The following is a 20,139-nucleotide window of genomic DNA, read 5'->3' as shown; positions in this document are numbered from 1 at the left end:
TTAAAGAAAGAAGTGCAAGGATAACACAGAAGTGCATAAAAAACAAGAAACAAGAGTAGAAACCAGCCAGCACATTGACAGCATTCCTGCAAGGTATCCAAGGAGCTTTGGCTGACATGGAGGGATGCCCTAACTGGAGACAAAACCCACACTGTGGGATGGAAGCAGGCCCCACTGACCACCAGGGTGCATTGCCCAAGACAAGTCCAGACTACTGCCAGATAAGGCAAGGCTGTTTAGCACTCTCAAGTGCACTAAAAATCACATTATTTTTTAACTGATACAGCAGCTATTGTCCTTTAATCTAAGGTCACTATACAGAGGTCTGCATCTCCTCCAGAAAATTAAGGTGTCTACAGATCATATCTGTTTATAGGTAAGAGAGGTTAAGTGTATGAAAGGCCAAACTCATCATGATTGATGAAATTCTTAAGTCAGAAATAGATTAAGTCTATCTCTCTAGCAGACAACTAGTTTAACAACTAGTTTTCCTTTAAAACAAAACAAAAAACTTATACAACTACTTTCTAATAAAGCACCTAGTATTACTCAAACAGAAAAGACCAAAAATATTTACTACATGGAGTAATGGTGCCCTCCAGCATGGGAACTCTGTACCATGGAAGTGATAATAAATATAAATCAGCTACAATTAATTTTCAAATACAGTACACAATTTATACACAGAAGAAGTTTGTTCTTTCACCATCATAAGCTGCAAAAAACAACTGACTGGCTGATCCCCTCAATCTGTACTTCAACTATGAACACTCCATTCTCAACAGACACAAGCCAACATTTGAATTTTTTGCTTTGCTTTGAATGCTGCTGACTTAGCTTGGAGTGTGGAAAGGCTTCTAAAGAAGAAATAGAAAATTCTGAAGTAAAACAGAAACGACAAGCCACACAAGTTATATCTTGACAGAAGAAATACATTTTATTCAATAGATAGGTAGACTCGGACTGGAAAACACACCTATTTCAAATTTTTAATCAATATAAAGAAATGCAAGAATTGAATAAGATTTTTAATAAATCTTAATAGGAAATGGGAAGAGGCTTCCATGTAGGTTTAAATTTTACAGACTTTTTTTGTAGTATAACATTTTAGCAGCCATTGCTAGACACAACATCCAGTAAAGCAATTCATAATATGACCTAGACTGTCACAAAGTTAAATGGCATACCAACTCTCATTCTCCCATCACAGCATTTATATCCCACAGAAGAACACTACAGAAATTACTGAGTTTGAAATGGTGATTACTGAATACAAAAGCTAGCCTAAATCAGTTTGATAAAACTGAATTAAAACTGATCAATTTGATAAAACCAATTTAGGCTAAGTAAATAAATAAAATGTAGTAAAGCATTGATCAATCACACTAAAAAAATCATTTGCAATAGTTTTAGGGGTAGGTATAAACAATCATTGTCCCTCAAAAGAGAAGCTATTCAACCCAAATCAGTGCAGTAAGGCTATTTCACAGCTTTCTCATGTCCTCATCAGCACTGAATGCTTCCTTCAACGAGTACTTTACAGTACTGGAGACAGCAGCATTTCAGAATTACAGCCCATGTGGAAAGACCTCTCTAGTTCTTCCTTCTCTCTTCAGTCATACGAGGATTACCAAGCAATTTTATTTCAACAGCTCCTATGCATTGTCTGGTTTCTTCCACAAATTTTCCAGATTAACACTGATAAGGATGAATTTCCCATCTATCAGAGATTGCATATGAACTTTCTTCACCTCTCACCCCACATGTGACATCAGTAAGAATAGTTTGCAAGGCCTGCAACCAGGTCATTTAGGAAAGCTGCACTTAAGCAAAGCCTCAGATGAGAGGCCAGGAATACAGAATCCTGCTTCAAACTGTTACTGTTTGCATAGCTGTAACATATAACATGTGTACAATACATTATCACCTATGTGAGACTGTTTACAAATCACTTTTATACAGAGTCAGTAACATCCAAACATGACTGACATACAAACAATAAACAAAAGAAACCCAGAATCCCCAAATCTCATAATTTAGGGAAACCCAACAATTTTACACTGCAAGGGAAAAAAACCAAAAGAAAAGCAAATTTCTAACCTGCACAGCAGCTAGCTAAGCAAAAGCACAAAGACTGAGAAGCAAATCAAAAGCAAACCTGCAGATTTTCATATGCTGCATGAATTTTGTTAGCCCACTAGGATTCTGTGGAAAACCAAAACATTCCAGATATTAAAATGAATAAAAGGAGGAAATTAATGTGTATCAAACCCATTCTTAGAGACAAAATAAATCCCTCTGTTATCACTTATACTCTCATTCTCACTGGCCCAGCTGTGCAACAGCACCACAGACTCTTTGTTACCAGCTCTGCTGAGAGCACAAGAAGCACCAAACCAATTAAGGAACATCTTATATGCTGAATTCTCATTTTATTTTTTAAATTTTACCACATACTTAAAGTTAAAATAGCACCACAGATACCTCCCAATATCCCCCTTGAAGCTACAGTTTTCTCTAGATCTGATTAGAAAACCATGTTAATCTTAATTGTAAAATGACTGTAGATGGAGCATAAAAGCTTTATCATTCAAGAGAATGAAATTAGGGCTGCCTCTATGATTTCTTTTTTTTTACACAGCTTTACAGACAAATATGATGACTGCAGTCATCAAATCCACATCAATCCACAGCAGTCAAGCAGTAAAAGGCCCACTGGGAAGTTGTTTACAAAATTCCATGTTAGACCAATTACATAGCTGTGTCAGATCCCACCCTGGGCACATACCTAGAACTTCAGCAAAGGAGATGAATTTTGAGCCACCATAAAGTGCAGAGCCTTTTGCAAGCACCAAAGGCCTCCAGCACAACCCACTCTCCTACACTAAGAATTGGTCAATCCCTTAAATGAATTACAGCTCAAACACAGAACTACTTGGAGAAAAAAAAAAACAACCAAAAACATTTCTTACTTCTGCACTTTGAAGATCAAACTATTATGGATACATCCTTAAAGGATTAGTGAAACAAGAAGTATAGAGAGAAAGAGCTGAAACATTATTGCTGCTACAGAAAGGAAAAAAAAACCAAAACCAAACCAATTCAAGACTGCTTGTTTTATCCTTTTTCCTGCACTTTGAATACTGTCAGCTCCCTTGAGTTCCCAAACATAACAATTTCCTACTGCTGTATATTCTTCTAAACAGCAAGAAAGAAGAAAAAGATAACCTGAAAGAAATCAGGAAAGTACATGAATGAATTGTCAGGAAAAGTTAAGAGTAGGTGTCTTTAAAACTACTTAAATTGGTAGATTCCAAAGCACTTTTGTGTCTTGAAAAAAGGAGACAACAATGAAAGAAAAAAAAATCTTGGACAACATCCAAGTAGAAATTTAATAGACAACAATGCAGAAAACCCATTTTTATGGAAAATACAAGCTTTACATGTCTAGATGTTTCAATCACTTTTATATGCAACAACACTGAACAAAAAGATAAGGGCAGGGCATTTACAGAACAGAATACATTACCAGCAGTTTACCTCTAAATTCAGCAATTTAAAAAATCCCAAAACACAAAGAAACCTGTACCCTGCACCATTCCCAGTTACAAATGCTGCAGTTATCATTAGCACTTCTCTATGGTGACTCTGAGAAGCCATTAAACTACTCAAAATCCAAACAACTTTGTTCTACAGGATCCAAGTGAATAATACCAATGATGACTTCACACAACCTTAATAATTTACATCTTCTGGGACAAGCAGAGTTTCCAGAGCTGCTGAAAATATCAGTTCTATGTATAACTTACAAGTAACACATTCAGAAAGGAAGATTTTAACCATAAAGGGATGCAAAGCTGTGTCCCAGTAACATACTAAGGAAAACCACACAATTACTTTTATGGAATGAACTGACATTACAGCTAAAGCCACCAGAAACAAAACCGGATTTTCTGATTATACTTTTGTTTGAACCAGTGCAATGGACTTTCACTGCCTCAATACCAACAGCACATTCATGGGCTTAAAAGAAATATAATTTCAGGAATTACTAAAATCCCTCAGTATTCAAATAAAGGTCTGCTACTACTATCACCCAGTTGTGTATTATGGAAGTTAATTATTTTTGGAAACTTGGAAACATTTCATCTAACTGAGAATTCTGATGTTGCAATTGACAGCGCATTACAATCTCATGCCTTCCAATTTAGATCTCCTTAACACATCCTTTGAGCAAGAGCAGAAAGCAATCTCAGAACAGGCTGAGACCATTAGACATGATGTTTAATCACAACTTTTCTTTGTCAGAAATGAGTGAGGCACCAAGGTGCTACATCGCTCCATGTCATTTCACAGCACACTTTTGAAGGTCACAGTGAATATCCTATTTGTCATGCAAGATAAAATAATCTTACAAAACAAAGCAAGAATAGCTTACAGCTCATAGCTTTGACAAAATCATCTGAAGAAGTGATGTTATAATCACATGCAAGTGAAGTTTTGTCTTACTTGATCAAATACTTCCAAAGCTTGGAAGACTGAACTACTACATTTTTGCTAAATTGTTTGCAGATGATGCACATTCCATGATTTTAGCAACACTGCACCCACATACTCTAACCTCAAAAAGCAGCAGGGAGGAGAACAGTCTGAGTGGTAGAAGAGCAACCAAAATATGTCTGTGGAGAGCAATGCAGCTGTCATTGGGAAGAACAAACAGATTGCTGAGTTTCTGGGCTACCCCTCCTTATTTCCCTCATTCCTTGCTCTAGTTCTGTGCACCTTGCCTGCCAGGAAAGACAGAACTGCATGGGTACAGGTAGGCTGTTCTTGGGGAGGACTTCAGAGTATTCCTTGGACAGATACACAGGAGAGAGAGCTGCTTCTTCCCACTCAAAGGGACCAATCTATGTACTCAAAGTTCCTCAGAAGTTCTATAAGAAAAATAGTTTAATGTAGATTTTTTTCTGGACAGTAACCCATTCAAAGCCAGAACTATGGCAGGACCAGACAAAACAACACTGACAACTTCCAAGATCATCATTATTTCTGAAAAATAGGTTACTGAATATATGTCCAAGAACTTTATTTATATAACATACAAATTCACAACTTTTGAACTGTGGTAATGTATGCACTGCATGCCTCAGTCAATGCATTTGCATAAAACAGACCACGTAGAAATCTTACTGAGAGTTTTCTTCCATCTCCAGTAACACTTGATAATACCATAAAAGCCACACAGTTTGCTGTGGTGTTCATTCCTTTTCTTACAGAGCAATGCCAAGAGGTACAATTCAATGTCAGCAATTTACTAGAACCTGTAGTCTTAAAGGTGCAGCTACCTCATACTTTTAGTGCAGGCCAGGAGTGCACGTGCAAATCAAAGTGCTTTATTGTACCTACTGACTGCATATCGTGAGCAGTCCTGGAGCGGATGAACAGGATTCCTTTCAGAGAGAACTGAACCACAAGGTGTGAAATCAAGAGTGCAAACAGCATGTTTCAACACAAACAGGCATTGAGTCTATGCAGCCAACCTGGAGTTAGTTCAACAAGAAAAAATCCCCAAAATGCAAACAGCACAGCCATCAGTTCCACAGCACCAAACATTGCAAACATTGTCACAACCCTGTCAGACCCTGCTACCTGACACAGTACACAACAGCTCATCTGTTCCAGCATTCTTGAAAGAAGCCTGTTAGCCCAACACATCCAGCTCATCTGGAGAGGTTGTGGTTTCCCACAGCCATAGATATCCAACTCCTTGGTTTTCATGTCATGCACTTTCTTGGAGTTGCTTACATACCAGTGTCTCACAGGCTTCAGACCAAAATCAGGCTCTGTACACACAGTTCTGACTTCATGCTGCAGCATCATCTACCAAAGCCATCATCCTGCAGTGGATATAACACTCTTAGTTCTCTACAGTAAGGGCACACGAACACATTAGAGCCTGGTTCAATAGGAAGCTCATGTGCCACAAGAAAGGCATAAGCCAATATTGAAGAAAATATCCCTCTCAACATTTTTCAGGTTACATACTTATCCACCATGCAGGCCAGCAAGTCCTGCTTGTTACCTCTCCCTCAAGCACCTGAGCTCCCAGGGCCTCTTCCAGTACCCCAAAGAGCTCTCAGAGTGTTTGTTTCCCTGCAATGCACAGGCCCAGCAGAACTTCCACCCCACCCCTTCCCTCATGTGATCACCAGTGGAAGCCAAAGCCTTATGCAGACCTTCCTTGTCCTGACACACCACACACAGCTCCACACAGCTCCATTCCAGCAATGCAGCTCATGCATTCAATGCATCTTCACAAACAACTGTTACCAAAAAATGTTTTGATCAGATCCTTTGTATCCAAGAACTGTATCACAAATTTCAAAAGACTTTCAGAAGCTTGTAGTGCCTTCCTGGCTGCTAGTCAAAAACAGTAGAGGAACAAATAATTCCCTTGAAGCCATTTTAACAAGTTGTAATCAAAAGCATATTTTGGGAAGAAGAGCCACGGGTTCAACTGATGCAAAGTTGATTTATCCAAAGCATATCATATTCATGAAGGCATCAACTATTAAAAGCTGTAAGAACTGTAACATTAACTTGACCCATTCATTTGTCCACCATATAAGCTTGCAGCTCCTCAGATCTTCCTGGAATTTTTCCAAGATGTTAACATCCCATTTCTATGTTCTCATTCTCAGGTAACTGGTTGTCATAATACTGAGTCTGCATAGCCTCTGCTTTAATTCTGCTGCTTCATCTGAGTTTTTAGATGAATACTATTTGGTCCTGATTCCTTTGCTGGTTTTAAACTGGCTATATTGAAGTGATTAATGAAATTATTATCACATCAGATTTGTCAAGAGGTTATGATTCTATTTTCTTCAGTAACCACTTGGGGGACAGGGAAATGCAACCTTTTCTCAAGCCAAAGATTACATCCTCATTCTGCTAGGTCCAACTTCCTGAAACCAGCAATGTTTGATATGAATCATTTAAGTCAGTTACATCATCAATTTAAGAACCACCAAAGAAAGGGAAAGTAGAGCAATTCCAACGTTGGTCAGAACAGCAATAGTAACAACATAACAGTGCAAGACCTCCTCATGCTATGGTACTATTAGGTCTGATAAAAAGCCAAGTAGATAGATTGTGTCCTTGTATAAAAATCAGGTACTTCTTAATCTAGGTGCTCACCTCAACACTTGGGGGTTGGACAAGAAGGGACCTTGCAACCTCAACCATTCCATGAGCACTTGCAGATTGCTCAGCCATTCCTCTTTGAAATCAGGAACAAAGGTCAGTTATTTACCAGCCAAGACAGTCACAATCTTACTCTTACTTTGTCATTCCACATTCAGAACCTCAACAATCACTTTGTTTAGACCACCCTCTATCTTTGCCATTGATACCAGAAAACTACAGCAGCTCAAACTTAACACCTTGCCAGAGCTGGATGAGTTACCTGAGAGTGCCAGGAGGCTTCCACAAGGCCCTTAAAACGACAAAACACAAAACCCATATTCCTGCAAGCATAGAACAGCAACAAAGCCCTAATCATTTCTCTCCATTTTGAGTGAAAAAATCCACACAGCAGAAGCTTCAGCAAAGCATGTTTGAGAGCCACAGCACTTCCCACAATACCTTCTGCATCTGTCAGCTGAGGTCAGCATCAGCTTCTGACATCATATGAGTTCAACCATCAGTGCCACAATTCTCCCATCAAAACCTAAGCAGCTTTAATGCCTTAAGGAAGCATTAGAGTCATTCCCTATATTTTTTCAAAACACAAGATGACATGTTTGGAAGAAATCTGGCAGCCCTGATACACTACTGCTAACAAACACAGTTGAGCATCCACATCTCAGATGCAGAAGCTACATCCTGCATAATGGAGAAGTACCCCCTCCCCCAGAAGTTCATGAAGGAAGAAGAGATTATCAGGACATGATAAAAGGCAATGAAATAGGAATGGGTGGCAGGAAAAGCAAGCCTTGATGAATGAAAGTTAATTAAAGCGTTCAAAGGTGTGGCCATAAAGGCTATTGTCACACACACAGTCAACTCTTGCTGACAAAAAAACCACCTGAACTCAGGGGAGGAAACCTCTAGTACCAGAACTACAAAAAGTGAAATTACAGCACTACAGTCAAAAGCATCCCAACTACCACAAGAATGACATACAAAGCAAATAAGCTCCATGAAACCATAGTATTAAAAATAGCAGAAGACCTGAAGAAATGTGCAAGCATCACATTGAGACATTATGGTAAAAGACAGCTTGGTGTTGAGACAGCCAGGGTAGGCTAGAGCACACCTGAGATTTGTGCACCTCCCTTGATCCTGTCACAAGGCCCATGACCCTTCTCAAAGGTAACCTGGACAGCAGCAGCTGCCCAGAGAGGCACTGCAGGACAACATCCCTTCTGGATGACACCAGGATCCTGAGGGAAGTTCAGACACAGAGCTGGAGAAGCAAGCAGCAGGAACAAAGGATACAGTGTGACAGAACCTGTAAATCCACACAGCATTTCCAATCTTACAGATTCCCATTGAAGCTCAACTCCCAACACTGCATACTCCATTATCCCACTCACAGGTTTACTCTGCTGCATGTGTACATTTCCAGACTTGGCTATAATGACAAGATGAGTGACCTCTTTAAACAAAAGTACACTTTAAACAAAAAAAAACAAAAAAACTCTGTTTCATTTGTGTTGCACTCCCACCAACTTTTTCCTTGCTCCCACACTGCAAGTGATACAAGTTTGCCATTATGAGTAGGAGTAAAAATGTGAACTAGAAGAATATTTGCTTGTTAAAATTAACATTTTGCTAAACATACATGGCAAGGTAGAGATTTGGCCCTAGAAGAAAGCACTGTGGAAGATGTTAACAAAGAGTTGCATATCAGACCTGAACATCACTAACAGAAATTAAGTTTTGCATATCTACATTACCTAACACTAAAGTTTTCTTTGAGAATTAACACTTAGATCTTTAGGGTCCTGAAAATGAAACATGAATAGCAGTGCTTGCTGTGTTTATAGTTGATGGCATTCCATAGTATTTAACACTGGATGCTTAAGAAGGACTCAAGGAAAGAAAGAGATAAAACAGAGTCAGAGCAACCACAGCCAGCAGTTCCCAAAACTGGACACTTATACATTGCAGACATCTTCCCTCTCTTTTTAGACACAGCCATAGTGAAATGCTCCTTAGTAATGAAAATACAGTCATTACTCTCAAAACCTACAAGAACTACATCAGAATTAATGCCAAAGTTGGCAGGGAGGCCATTTAAACAGGATCAATCCCCAGAATGCAGCACTGGAAAGAGAAGTTATTAAGGGTACAGAATGCACTAGGAGACAGAGAAAGGGCAAAATGTCTTTAAGAGATTCTGGGTGAAGTAGCAGCATATAAAGAATTGTGTATTTCATTATTGAGAAAAAAAACCACTGATTGGAAGAAAGTAAAATAAGTGGTTAAGGTGCATGTAGAGAGTCACACATAGAGCAGAGCATCTAGAAAAAAGAAAGGGCATCACAAGGGAGCCCAGACAAGTGATACAAGCTGAAGATGCCAAGCAGCAATGAAACCAGCAACCACATCCAAGATGTACACACAAACCATGGGATAAAAGTGTTCCGAACAGGAGTTCCTGTCTTGACCACACTGGCATGAAAAATTAACTGAAGGTGCATAATAAATTCTAATGTTAGGTGTTACTTATCAGAGAGAGGTGAGAACCACACACAATAACCAAGGTACACGGAAAGTAAACGAATATAACCATCTACAAACCATTAACACAGCAAAGGGTCACAGTCTACCACATGGCACGGGTGAGAGAAAATATGAGCCGCAACACATGGTGATGCACAATCTTAAGATAAGGACAAGCAGCTATGCAGGAGGAGGAAAAGGTGAGAAACTGCCATGCCGACGATATGAATGGGAAGTGTGAAAACCCCAGAAGCTACTTTTGTCTGGCTGTAGATGCATTTGGAGAAAATGAGATATGTTCAGAAAAGCAACAGGCAGCAGGAGCACACAAAGGTGTGGGAGAGGATGACTGATTTCTGGTGGGGCAGGAAGGAGAAGCAGCAGAGCAGTACCTGAAGCCGAGCAGAGCCCCGCAGCGGGAGGGGGAGGCTGGCAAGGGACAGGCGCGGGGGCCAGGGCAGAGCAGGGTGACAGCGCCAGGCGAGGGCCGAGGGCCGGCGGGGGAGCCGGGCAGCTGCGCTGGGCTCAGGGGCACCGGTGACGGGCGGGAACGGGGAACGGGCTAGGGCAGGGGGCGGCGGGCGGGCTCGGTCCCTCGCTCACCTGCTGCACCCCCAGGAAGTCGTAGAAGTTCCGCGGCACCTCCTCCACCAGGTCGAAGAGCTCCAGGTCGCCGCTGTCCCAGGCGCGGGCGCGGGGCGCAAGCAGCGCCAGCAGCGCCAGGAGCGGCAGCAGCCGAGGGCGCGGGGTGGGCCGCAGGCGGGCCATGACCCCCGCCTGCGGTGGCGGCACTGGAGCGCGGGCGGAGCGGGGACGTGCCCGGGGGGCTCCGGGGAGGCCGCGCTCGCCGCGGCGGCCGCTCCGCTCTGAGGGGACGCGCGAGGCCCGGCCCGGCCCCGGCAGCGGCGGTCCCACGGCGGAGGAGGGGTGGGGGGGGCGCTCCCAGCCCGGCCAATCGCCGCCTCCGCGGCTCGTGACGTCACTCGCCCCGGCAACCGCCGGCGCTCGCGCAATGGAGATGGCGGAGGGGGAAGGGCGCGAGCGGCTCCTGGCGCGAGCTCTGTGCGCGCGGACGCCCCGCCCCGCCCTTCCCCCGTCCCGCCGGGAACAGCGGGGACGGACACGGGGACAGGGACACGGACACGGGGACAGGGACACGGGGACAGGGACACGGACACGGGGACAGGGACACGGGGACAGGGACACGGGAACACACACCGGGAGGGCTCCGGTCCCTCGCGGCTGCCGCCGTGGCCGTGGAGCCCCGGTGCCTGCGGGGCCAGCGGTGCCCGCGAGGCCCCCCCACGCTCTAAATCGTGTTTCGATTTTCTGTCTTCATTAACTCCTTAAGGGCGTGTGTGATTCCTGTAACCCACCGTACCCTAAAATCGCTCCGCCCTGCTCTCAGTATCAACCCGATTTTTAAGGTGTTGTCCCCGAACCTTTCGTTCTTTCCTAGCTTAAATGAATGTGCAATGTTTCACCTAGGACGCTAGATGAGAAATGAGATGGAAACTTAATGGCCGAACTACACAAATTATGAGCATTAAATCACTTTTCTCTGGCACGGGCAGACTCCTCGGCACACCCCATCTGTTTCGTCTCTCTCGAAACCAGGCCTGGTTAATAACTCACTCTGGGAATCTTTTTAAGAAAAGAGAGATTCACTCATCTGAAAAATATTAATGAACTAAATTTTTAAAAATAGGGTTTGCAATTTAAGAAAAAAAAAAATCCCAGATGCCAATCTTATCTGCACCTGAATTCACCTAAGCTACCATTTAGAGAACCACTGTACACTAGAGTGCTTCCTTGGATGCTCCATGGGAATACCAGGATGTGGCTTTATAGTACACTCTGCTCAGTTCTGAGTAAGGAGCTGAACCAACACAACCATTATCAATTTTCCAACTCATAAAGTATAGAGTAGTCTTAGGTATTCTCTACTATTGAAACTGTTCCCCTTTGTATAAACTATTTAAATATTAATTAGATTGATATTTAAACTCATGTTTCCATATCCCATATGTATGCCCACTGGGCTTTTAGGATCACAATTCTGCCTCCGGCTCTGCTTTCTGAAGAGTCCTAAACCCATTTGGCAGGAAATATAATTTAGCCAGCAGTGCCTTATACAGACCCTTTTAACTTACCCTTCACAAAAAGGTGCACTTAACTGTTCATTCTTATAATCTTAAAAAAGGTTCCTCCCACTTGATCACAAAGCCAAAATAAAAAGTCCTTTTTTAGAGAATGACAACGTCATGAGCTAGTTAATTTATCAGCTGCTTTGTTTGGCTGGAGCAACTGAACCTGGTATAGAAAAATTTCTTCCCACATCCTTATTTGTTAATCTGTTCCGTTTTGCCCGCCAATATCCACAGTGTAAATTTGCTGCCCTGTAAATAATGTATATTTACATTTTCCTTCCTTTCAAGTCTCAAGGTTTATTGCACAAAAATACCACCTTTGGATTCAAAACATTACCTACTCATATGGTGGTAGAACAAAGTTTAAAAATGCAAACTATCCTCAGAAACCAGGGGCAAATAAAGAGTTCAATAAGGTAGCATTATTTCTATAACAGGTGGAAGATTTTTTAAAATGTGAGATTAGTGATATTTCATTCCCCTCAAAAGATACTTCCAAATTCTCCTTTCCTTGTTCTGTATTTTTCATATCTACTTGCTCTTGCCTCATTAGCTTCTAAGCCTCCTTAGTGAAGTTGATGTAGTGTGATGATGAACCTTGAAGAGAAGCATTTGTTATTTTGATCTTATTTTTTGGCATTTGAAATTTGTTATGAAAAATCACTCCTTTCAAAACCCACCTCTGGCTGCTCTTGCTTAAATTGTTAAAAAAGCCTTCAAAAAACCTGATAAAAACAAGTCACTGATTCCATACTACTGAGACCAGGAAAACCTGTCCTAACACTGATCACAAATCGCAGGTGGTTTGTGGCACCAATGCTTCTGAGAACACAGCAGATAATGCATATTTTGAAAGAAATACCTGAGAATTCTTCAGATAAATTATGGCTTTTTTTTAGTCAAGAGGAATTTGGAAAGAATAATAGGGAAAAAATGTGCTAAAGTTAATGGGATTATTATTATCTAAAATACATATTTAAGAGATCTCTTAATTTAAGTTAGCACAGTTAAATTATTCCAATTGGTTTTAACAGTGGGAGAAATTTGAAACTCATTTTTATTCTGGTCCTTAAACCATTGGAACAGAAGGCCTAATCCTGCACAGAACATTTCCAAAAGGGATTTTTAAGAAACTCTACACTATGAGATTAGTTTAAATGTTTCCATTAAAATGGTTCTGTACTCCAAGCATAAATACTGAAATTTTGGGAAGAAAATGCTGAAAATACTATTAAAATGCTATAAGTGCTTCCATAATAATGAAATCTCCTTCAGTTTTCTTCTTTAAAGTCATGAGAGTAATGAAGAGTACTTCCCCCTTCTCCAGCACTTCAATTAATGTCACATTAGGCCTTCCCAAAATAAAAAAAATATGTTAAAACACAAGTCAGTCCTCTCTTGCCTTCAGAGAAATATTTTAAATATAGAACAAACATAATAAAATTCAGCAATGCTTGGCCTCTCTATGGGCCTGCAACTACATGTGAGACATCACAGGCAGTTGAGTTGGGAGACTGGTGGAGAAGATTTAAATCTCACTATTGCAAACTCTGACACAAAGGTAGAGGGGAAAGTAAAAGATTACACGTGGCTTTTTCATCATTGTCTAAAATTACTCCTGCTGGGAAGTATTAGTATTTTTTTCCTGTGACTCAGTCGTGACATTTAAATTGCTAGAAGATCAGAGAAGAGTTTTTAATCCTGTGTGTAGGCTCTGCAGCTGGGCAGCTCCTCTCACTGAAGGATGCAGAGTGCTATGAAGGCAAGGAGAGCATTTCCTTTCTGTGCCCCAAATTTGCCTGCACATGCAGACAGGTCTCACTGAAACAGGTCCACTTGGTCACGAAGCTCTGCTTTACAAAGCATAAGGGAGAGAAGCATGTAGAGAAATAATTTGTTTAAATAAATCTCTGTTCTGACACTAATTGACAGCAGCACCCAAGGCCCAAGGCATGAACAAGTTATTATTAGCGTTTTTAACAGCACTGAAAGTCCAACGTGCCTTATGAGCCCAGTAGGACTCACACGATCATATTGTGAATAGCTGAAGAACCTGCGATCTCGGTGTCTCAGATGAATAGCAGACGTCCGGGGAAAGATCTTATTAAGGGACCACCCCTTTTCTTCCTAAAGATAAAGGCTTATCTCCAGCAATTGGACAGCCTGACTGCTCTGCGGTCTATTCCAGTCCTCCCTTCCGGCTGGTTAGCGTAGTTGCTCGGCATGGTTTTGGGCATGGTTTTTTGCATGGTTTTGAGCACGGGTTTGGGCGCGGTTTTGGGCATGGTTTTTTTGCATGGTTTGGTGCACGGTTTTGTGCAGTCACAGGGCACAGGGTGCCTCTCTCTGCTCACAAAGCTGGCTCAGGAGTTCCCTGCGCCCTCCCCCCAGCCCAGGCGCTGCCTCCCACCTCTGCGCCTCCTCGGCCGCGCTCATTCAACTCGTGTGGGCCACGTTAGAAGTCAAATGGGTGAGATGATCCAGCTTTAAAAAAAAAAACAAAAACAAAAAACCCAAAAAACAAACGAACAAAACCCCCCCAAAACCACAGCGCAAAACTCCTCTCGCGCACGCAGTACACCCGCACAGAAAGACTCAGATGTTTCCCTGGTCCAGTTCACAGCCCCAGCCCACGAACAGCTGCACTCGCACAATCGCGGGGACAGCGAGCCAGAACGAGAGGGCAGAGCAGGCAGGAAACAGCCCCGCTTAAAGCGGCTTTTCCCCTGGCCAAAACCCCGCAGTACAACCGGAGCCAGAGCAGCTCCCACGGCAGCAGGGCAGGGCAGGGCAGAGCGCAGGCAGGAATTGTCACATCCCAGCTGGCAGGAATTGTCACATCCCAGCTGGCAGGAACGCCGCCCCGGAAGAGAAGGCGGCTGTGCTGCCGAAGCGGCGGCAGCAGCAGCAGCCCTGCTCCGAGCGGTGCCGCAGCGCTCCGAACCTATCGGCAACTGGCCTGGCTGTTGCCTTTTTAAGGACTTTTTTCTGAAGTCAGAGCATTTTGCAGATGCAGTTTAGCGTTGAGCCACGCGATCAGGCGAATGGAATGGAGACGGAGAGAAAATGACATCCAGTGTGGCTGTGAGAAAAGAAGGACAGTGGGGACAGGACCACTTTATGGCAACCCTGCCCACGGAAAGATTTGTAAGGAATACGCTGTTTGTGTGCACCAGCTGATACCTTAGGTCAGAAATAAGCCAAAGCAATGAGAAAGAAATGTGGGAATGGGAAGAGAAGCAAAAGCAACAGAGCTAAAAACAGAAAGCTATTGCAGTCCATCAGACATGAAAGAATATTATTTAGGAAATTGCCCATTTGTGCCGGGTCTGGGCAGCTCAGCCACCTCTTTTAGCTACGTTACTCTTAGTTTTTTTCTTTTTCTTCGTGTTACATCATTAGTGCCAAAACCCAACAGTGCCTGCTGGGCATGCCATACCTTTGATGCTGTTTTCCAAATTCAAAAACTACCTGAAGCCACATTACCATCATACAAGATATGGTAATACACTCAGATCATCTTCATATGAGCCATATCCTTAGGAGCCATATCCTAATAGTGTAAAGCCATCATATGAAAGCCCTGATCATTATAAATGGCCTTTTCCCAGCATAAATGTATAATGTTTTGCTTCATGACATGAAAATAGTCTGTCATTAAATTTTAATATATATTTTTTCTGAAGAAGAACATCAACATGGGGAACCACTCTCAGGGAGAAGTTTTGGAGGCACAATAATTAAAAGATAGAACAAAATCAGTGATTAGAAGGCTAATGGCATATTTTTAAACAGCGTGTTCTTGCTACTTTTCAAAATTATCTGTGGCTAAAATTGCAAGTGGGTGACTACCAGTGTTAATTTTGTTATTACTATTCCAAGAATGACAGGCTGGTAGTCTATTCCCAGATGGAGATGCTTACCATATGCAAGCAGAAAATCCCTAGACTACTTTGAGAAATATGTAATGCTATTTTAAAAGTTTTATTCGGGGAATATTATTCTAGTGGCACAGAATGGGAGCTCTCGATGTATGGAAAACATACAGAGAGGGGCAAATGTAAAGATGCTGTTTGGATGAATATAATTTCCCTTGTTCATTTCCAGTAAGAACGGTGGAAATTAGGGATTCTCAAGACTACATTACATTCCTAAGACATTTGTGTTAACCCCCCCAAAAAAAAAGCAAAGTAAAATACATGATTTTAAAGTATTGAAGGTTTCATGCAGTTTTCAAACTATTTTAAATCTATTCTACAGTGACTATCAAAGATTGATGGAGCTTGCTCATAATAGGATTTTTTCTAATTATGTTTGACACATTAAGTGTTGCTTAGCAGTGTATTATTACTTGTATTCAATGAAGCAATTAGCATTTATTTTTCATTTCAAGTGAATTTTCCTAAAAGTGTTTTGTAATATTTTTCAAAATTAATTCACCACCAGGGGGCAAAGAACTATTTCTCCGGAGGGAACGTTTTTATATTGGTTTTATAGATGCGTGACCCTTTCGAGGTCCTTTTCTACTTCACAGTAATTGCAGAAGTGATTAAAAACAAAAATACATCAGAGGGACATCTTTACCATTTTTGCCAACTTTGAGTGCTCTAAGGTTAAGATAATGTTGGGAGAGAGAACAAGCTGGAAGACCAGAAGAGGTGCTACAAGATGGCTGTGACGCCAGCGCTGCGCTGTGCACGTTCTGTGCCTCTGTCAGGGACACGCGGTGCCGTGTCTTGGGAAGAAGGAAATGTCAACCATCTAGGCACTAAACCAGGTAACAAACAACTCAGCATTGTACACACTATCATAACACTTATCACAGGATCATTCTATTTCAGCTGATTTTAATGCCCTGCTCAATTCTGTCAGCACTTTTTGTTTCTGCTTGGTCCCTCTTATTTGTTACTTTGCCAGAGATGACCTGATGTTAGGAATAATTTAAAATAGAATTTGATTTTGCAAATGAAAAAAACGTTTAAAATCACCTGGAATTTTTCTGTGAAGATCATACAATTCCATTTGTCAGTACATAACACTAATTTCCCGTTTATTAATGTGGTAGGTATGTATGTTAGTGACATTTCCTAAGGGGCCCTCCCAAGAAAGGAGCTAGCACCATAAAATATTGGAGAAAATAAAGAGAACCAGGTGAATTCAAAAATAAAACCACCATAAAATAAACTAGTGTGACCATGCGTAGAGAGTCTGTGCAACCAGCAGCACAACATGCCAGCAGTGTAACAGAAGAGCCTGTTACAGCAAACTCATGTAGGAATTAATCATGGACAGCATTTGGTTTGTGGGATATCTTTTCAATAAAATGATTGAGTCCATTTGGAGAGGAAACTGAAAGCTGTGATGGATGAACATAAAATACACTATTTACTCAAAACTGCTGTTTCCTTACTATAGGAGTTTTTTAGATGGTAGATTGCTGTCCTGTTCAAAATTGAAGATAATGCTTTGAAATTTGCTCAGGATGTTTAAAATATTTTCTTCATAAAATAAAGTTAAATTTCAAGTTAAGATAGTTTTCACACTTCAGGATTGCATTAACAAAGTAGTCATACTTTAATCACACAGTGCAAAACCAGCAGAACTAACTAAATATAGGAAGACCATTAATATGATGCGTGTGTACAAGAGTCTTTCTAAGAAAGATTCTATTAAAATTCTTCAAATTCTCCTTTAAATTTAGCAGTGAACTTAATTGTGACTGAAAAAAAAAATCCATTGAATTCTCATCCACAAAATTCCCGTATATACAGATACAGAAAAGTAATTCCTAGGAAGACCAGTCTGGATTGAATAATCACAGCTATACAGCAGAAAAAGTGCATTGGTAGAAACCAATATAAAGAAATGAGGTTTGATTATTCCATGGTTATATTCACCCAAGGGCAGCTTTGAAATCCTGCCCACAGCTACAAATGCAAACACATATCTGCTAAAATAAGGCATTATAATGTCTGGTACAACTTTTCTTAAATTTGTATCACGTCAAGTAAAGATATATTTACTTCATGATTCACTCGCTTTTATTAAATTAAAAGTTCAGTGTTAAACATGCCACAGCATCTTGCTGGTGGTGGATTATATTTGTGATTTCTTCAAAACACATAAATGGCCAAAATCCTTCCTCTGCCTGCACAGTTGTGATTTCCATTTGCTCTCAAGGAATACATTTCAGAAAATAGAGCCGGGCATGTTACTCTTATTACCAAACATTATTTTCAGAAAAACAAATTACCGTCCAAAGCACTTTCTTTGCCAAAATTCTACAATGTAACGTCTCACAAAATCCCATTAGCTAATACAATTTCTCTAGTAAGTAGTATTTAACAGAGCTTTAACAGCTCTCACCCCCATGGGGATTTTGTTGTCCTTGTTGTGACTAGATTTTGCTGTGGTATGAGTTTTATTCACGACATCACAGACTAAAACAATAGAAAAGTAAAAGTAAAGATTTCTCATACCAAGAACCTGTCATTGAAGATAAAAGGTGCTCTAAATGTGGAGAACCCAGATGGTCCAGATCTGATGAGAAGTGGCTCATTTCTGGAGTTCTCTTGAAGCAACACATTTTTAGATAAAGCAGGACTGCTGTTAATAGTCATTTACAATCTCCTTAAACATTATTTTTTACTTAAAATTTTTGACTCTTAAATTCTAAAACCTAAATTACTGAGCTTCTCTCGCTGTTTACTTTTTTTCAGAATCACTGCAGTCATGTAAAAATATTTCATGTTCTGTCTGTGCCCTTAAATCATTTTTTCTTCCTCCACTATTTGCATTCTTTCTCATCTCCCCTGTATCTACTGTATTGTGCTAGCAAATAAATATTAAATATATTGTACTCATTTAGGTCTTAACTAGGCATTCAACTCACATAACAAATACTTCTGTGGGCAAATATTACACAAGGAATATGTAATATAGAGTGTTATTTAGCAAAATATATTTAATGAATTCTATCAAGTGAGAGGTATAAATATTGACTTCTCCTCCATGTGGCATGTACAGGAAGAAATCATTTAGTGGATGCTCTTGGTACATATTTCTGGTCACTGGTAGGATGAGGAGGTGGCTTGCAGAGCACAGAGTAGGGACCTACACAATGGTATTATCTGGATCCACTGTTATGTAAGTAGTACTAATGAGTTACGCCTTCAACACAAAGTATCAAAAAGTTACAAGACAAAAAGCCCCTATTAAGCATCTCACCAATAGTATGGCAATCCTCCCAACATCAAATCTATGAAAACTGGGAAAAGCAACCACCCTTAAAAGCTGTGCTAATGGAGGTGGTTAAATTACAGATCCACTAATTTGTTTCCCTTGTGTTGCAGAGGCCAAGCAAATACTCTCTCCTTTCTTGAACCATAATGCAAGCTTCAAAACTCTCTTCTATCCTGCAAATAAAAAGGAATTTGATGTCCCTTGCACGCCTGTAGGATATCTTTGAATATAAATATTAATGTCAAAGAACAACCCACTTGTCCTTATTCCACTTATCCCTGATTTGCATTTATAGTCAAATTATATTTTTAATCTTTTTTTTTGTTGCAAAATATTTTTTAAAAATTGTGGAATTTTAATCAGTGCTAGATCCAAGTGCTTTTACCTCTGTCTACAGGCCAGCCAAGGGCTCCATTATATCACTTAAGCACCATTTAAGCTGCATCAGTGATTTATTCTTGCAGCACTTTAGAGGAAAGGGCAGAAGGAATTCTCCCTGCAGGTCCAACTTGCATCACATGTCAGTGACAGATCATTTATGCCACCAAGCATCACTGACTGCAGTCCTGTGGAGCCCAGGGCTGGAGATGGTCAGGGTAAAGCAGGAGGGTCCAGCTGGCAGCAGTGCATGGGCACACTGTCCCAGCTGGCAGCAGTGCATGTGCACACTGTCCCAGCTGCCAGCAGTGCATGTGCAGTGTCCCAGCTGGCAGCAGTGCATGGGCACTCTGTCCCAGCTGCCAGCAGTGCATGTGCACAGTGTCCCAGCTGCCAGCAGTGCATGTGCAGTGTCCCAGCTGCCAGCAGTGCATGTGCAGTGTCCCAGCTGCCAGCAGTGCATGTGCACAGTGTCCCAGCTGCCAGCAGTGCATGTGCACGGTGTCCCAGCTGGCAGCAGTGCATGGGCACACTGTCCCAGCTGGCACCAGTGCATGTGCAGTGTCCCAGCTGCCAGCAGTGCATGTGCACACTGTCCCAGCTGCCAGCAGTGCATGTGCAGTGTCCCAGCTGGCAGCAG

General features: G+C 41.4%; 1 protein-coding gene across 1 annotated transcript in view; it reads right to left on the bottom strand.

Annotated features, from left to right (window-relative positions):
- The window catches only part of DNAJC1 (DnaJ heat shock protein family (Hsp40) member C1), a 107,636-nt gene extending 97,139 nt beyond the window's left edge, over positions 1-10,497 (bottom strand). Inside the window, exon 1 of the mRNA XM_063150113.1 lies at positions 10,333-10,497. Coding sequence (XP_063006183.1) covers positions 10,333-10,497 — 165 coding nt within the window. The remainder of the gene's footprint in view (positions 1-10,332) is intronic.
- Positions 10,498-20,139: the final 9,642 nt, after the last annotated feature.

This window comes from Melospiza melodia, chromosome 1 (assembly GCF_035770615.1).
Source record: "Melospiza melodia melodia isolate bMelMel2 chromosome 1, bMelMel2.pri, whole genome shotgun sequence".
Taxonomy (NCBI): domain Eukaryota; kingdom Metazoa; phylum Chordata; class Aves; order Passeriformes; family Passerellidae; genus Melospiza; species Melospiza melodia.
This window is presented reverse-complemented; position numbering and strand designations above follow the sequence as displayed.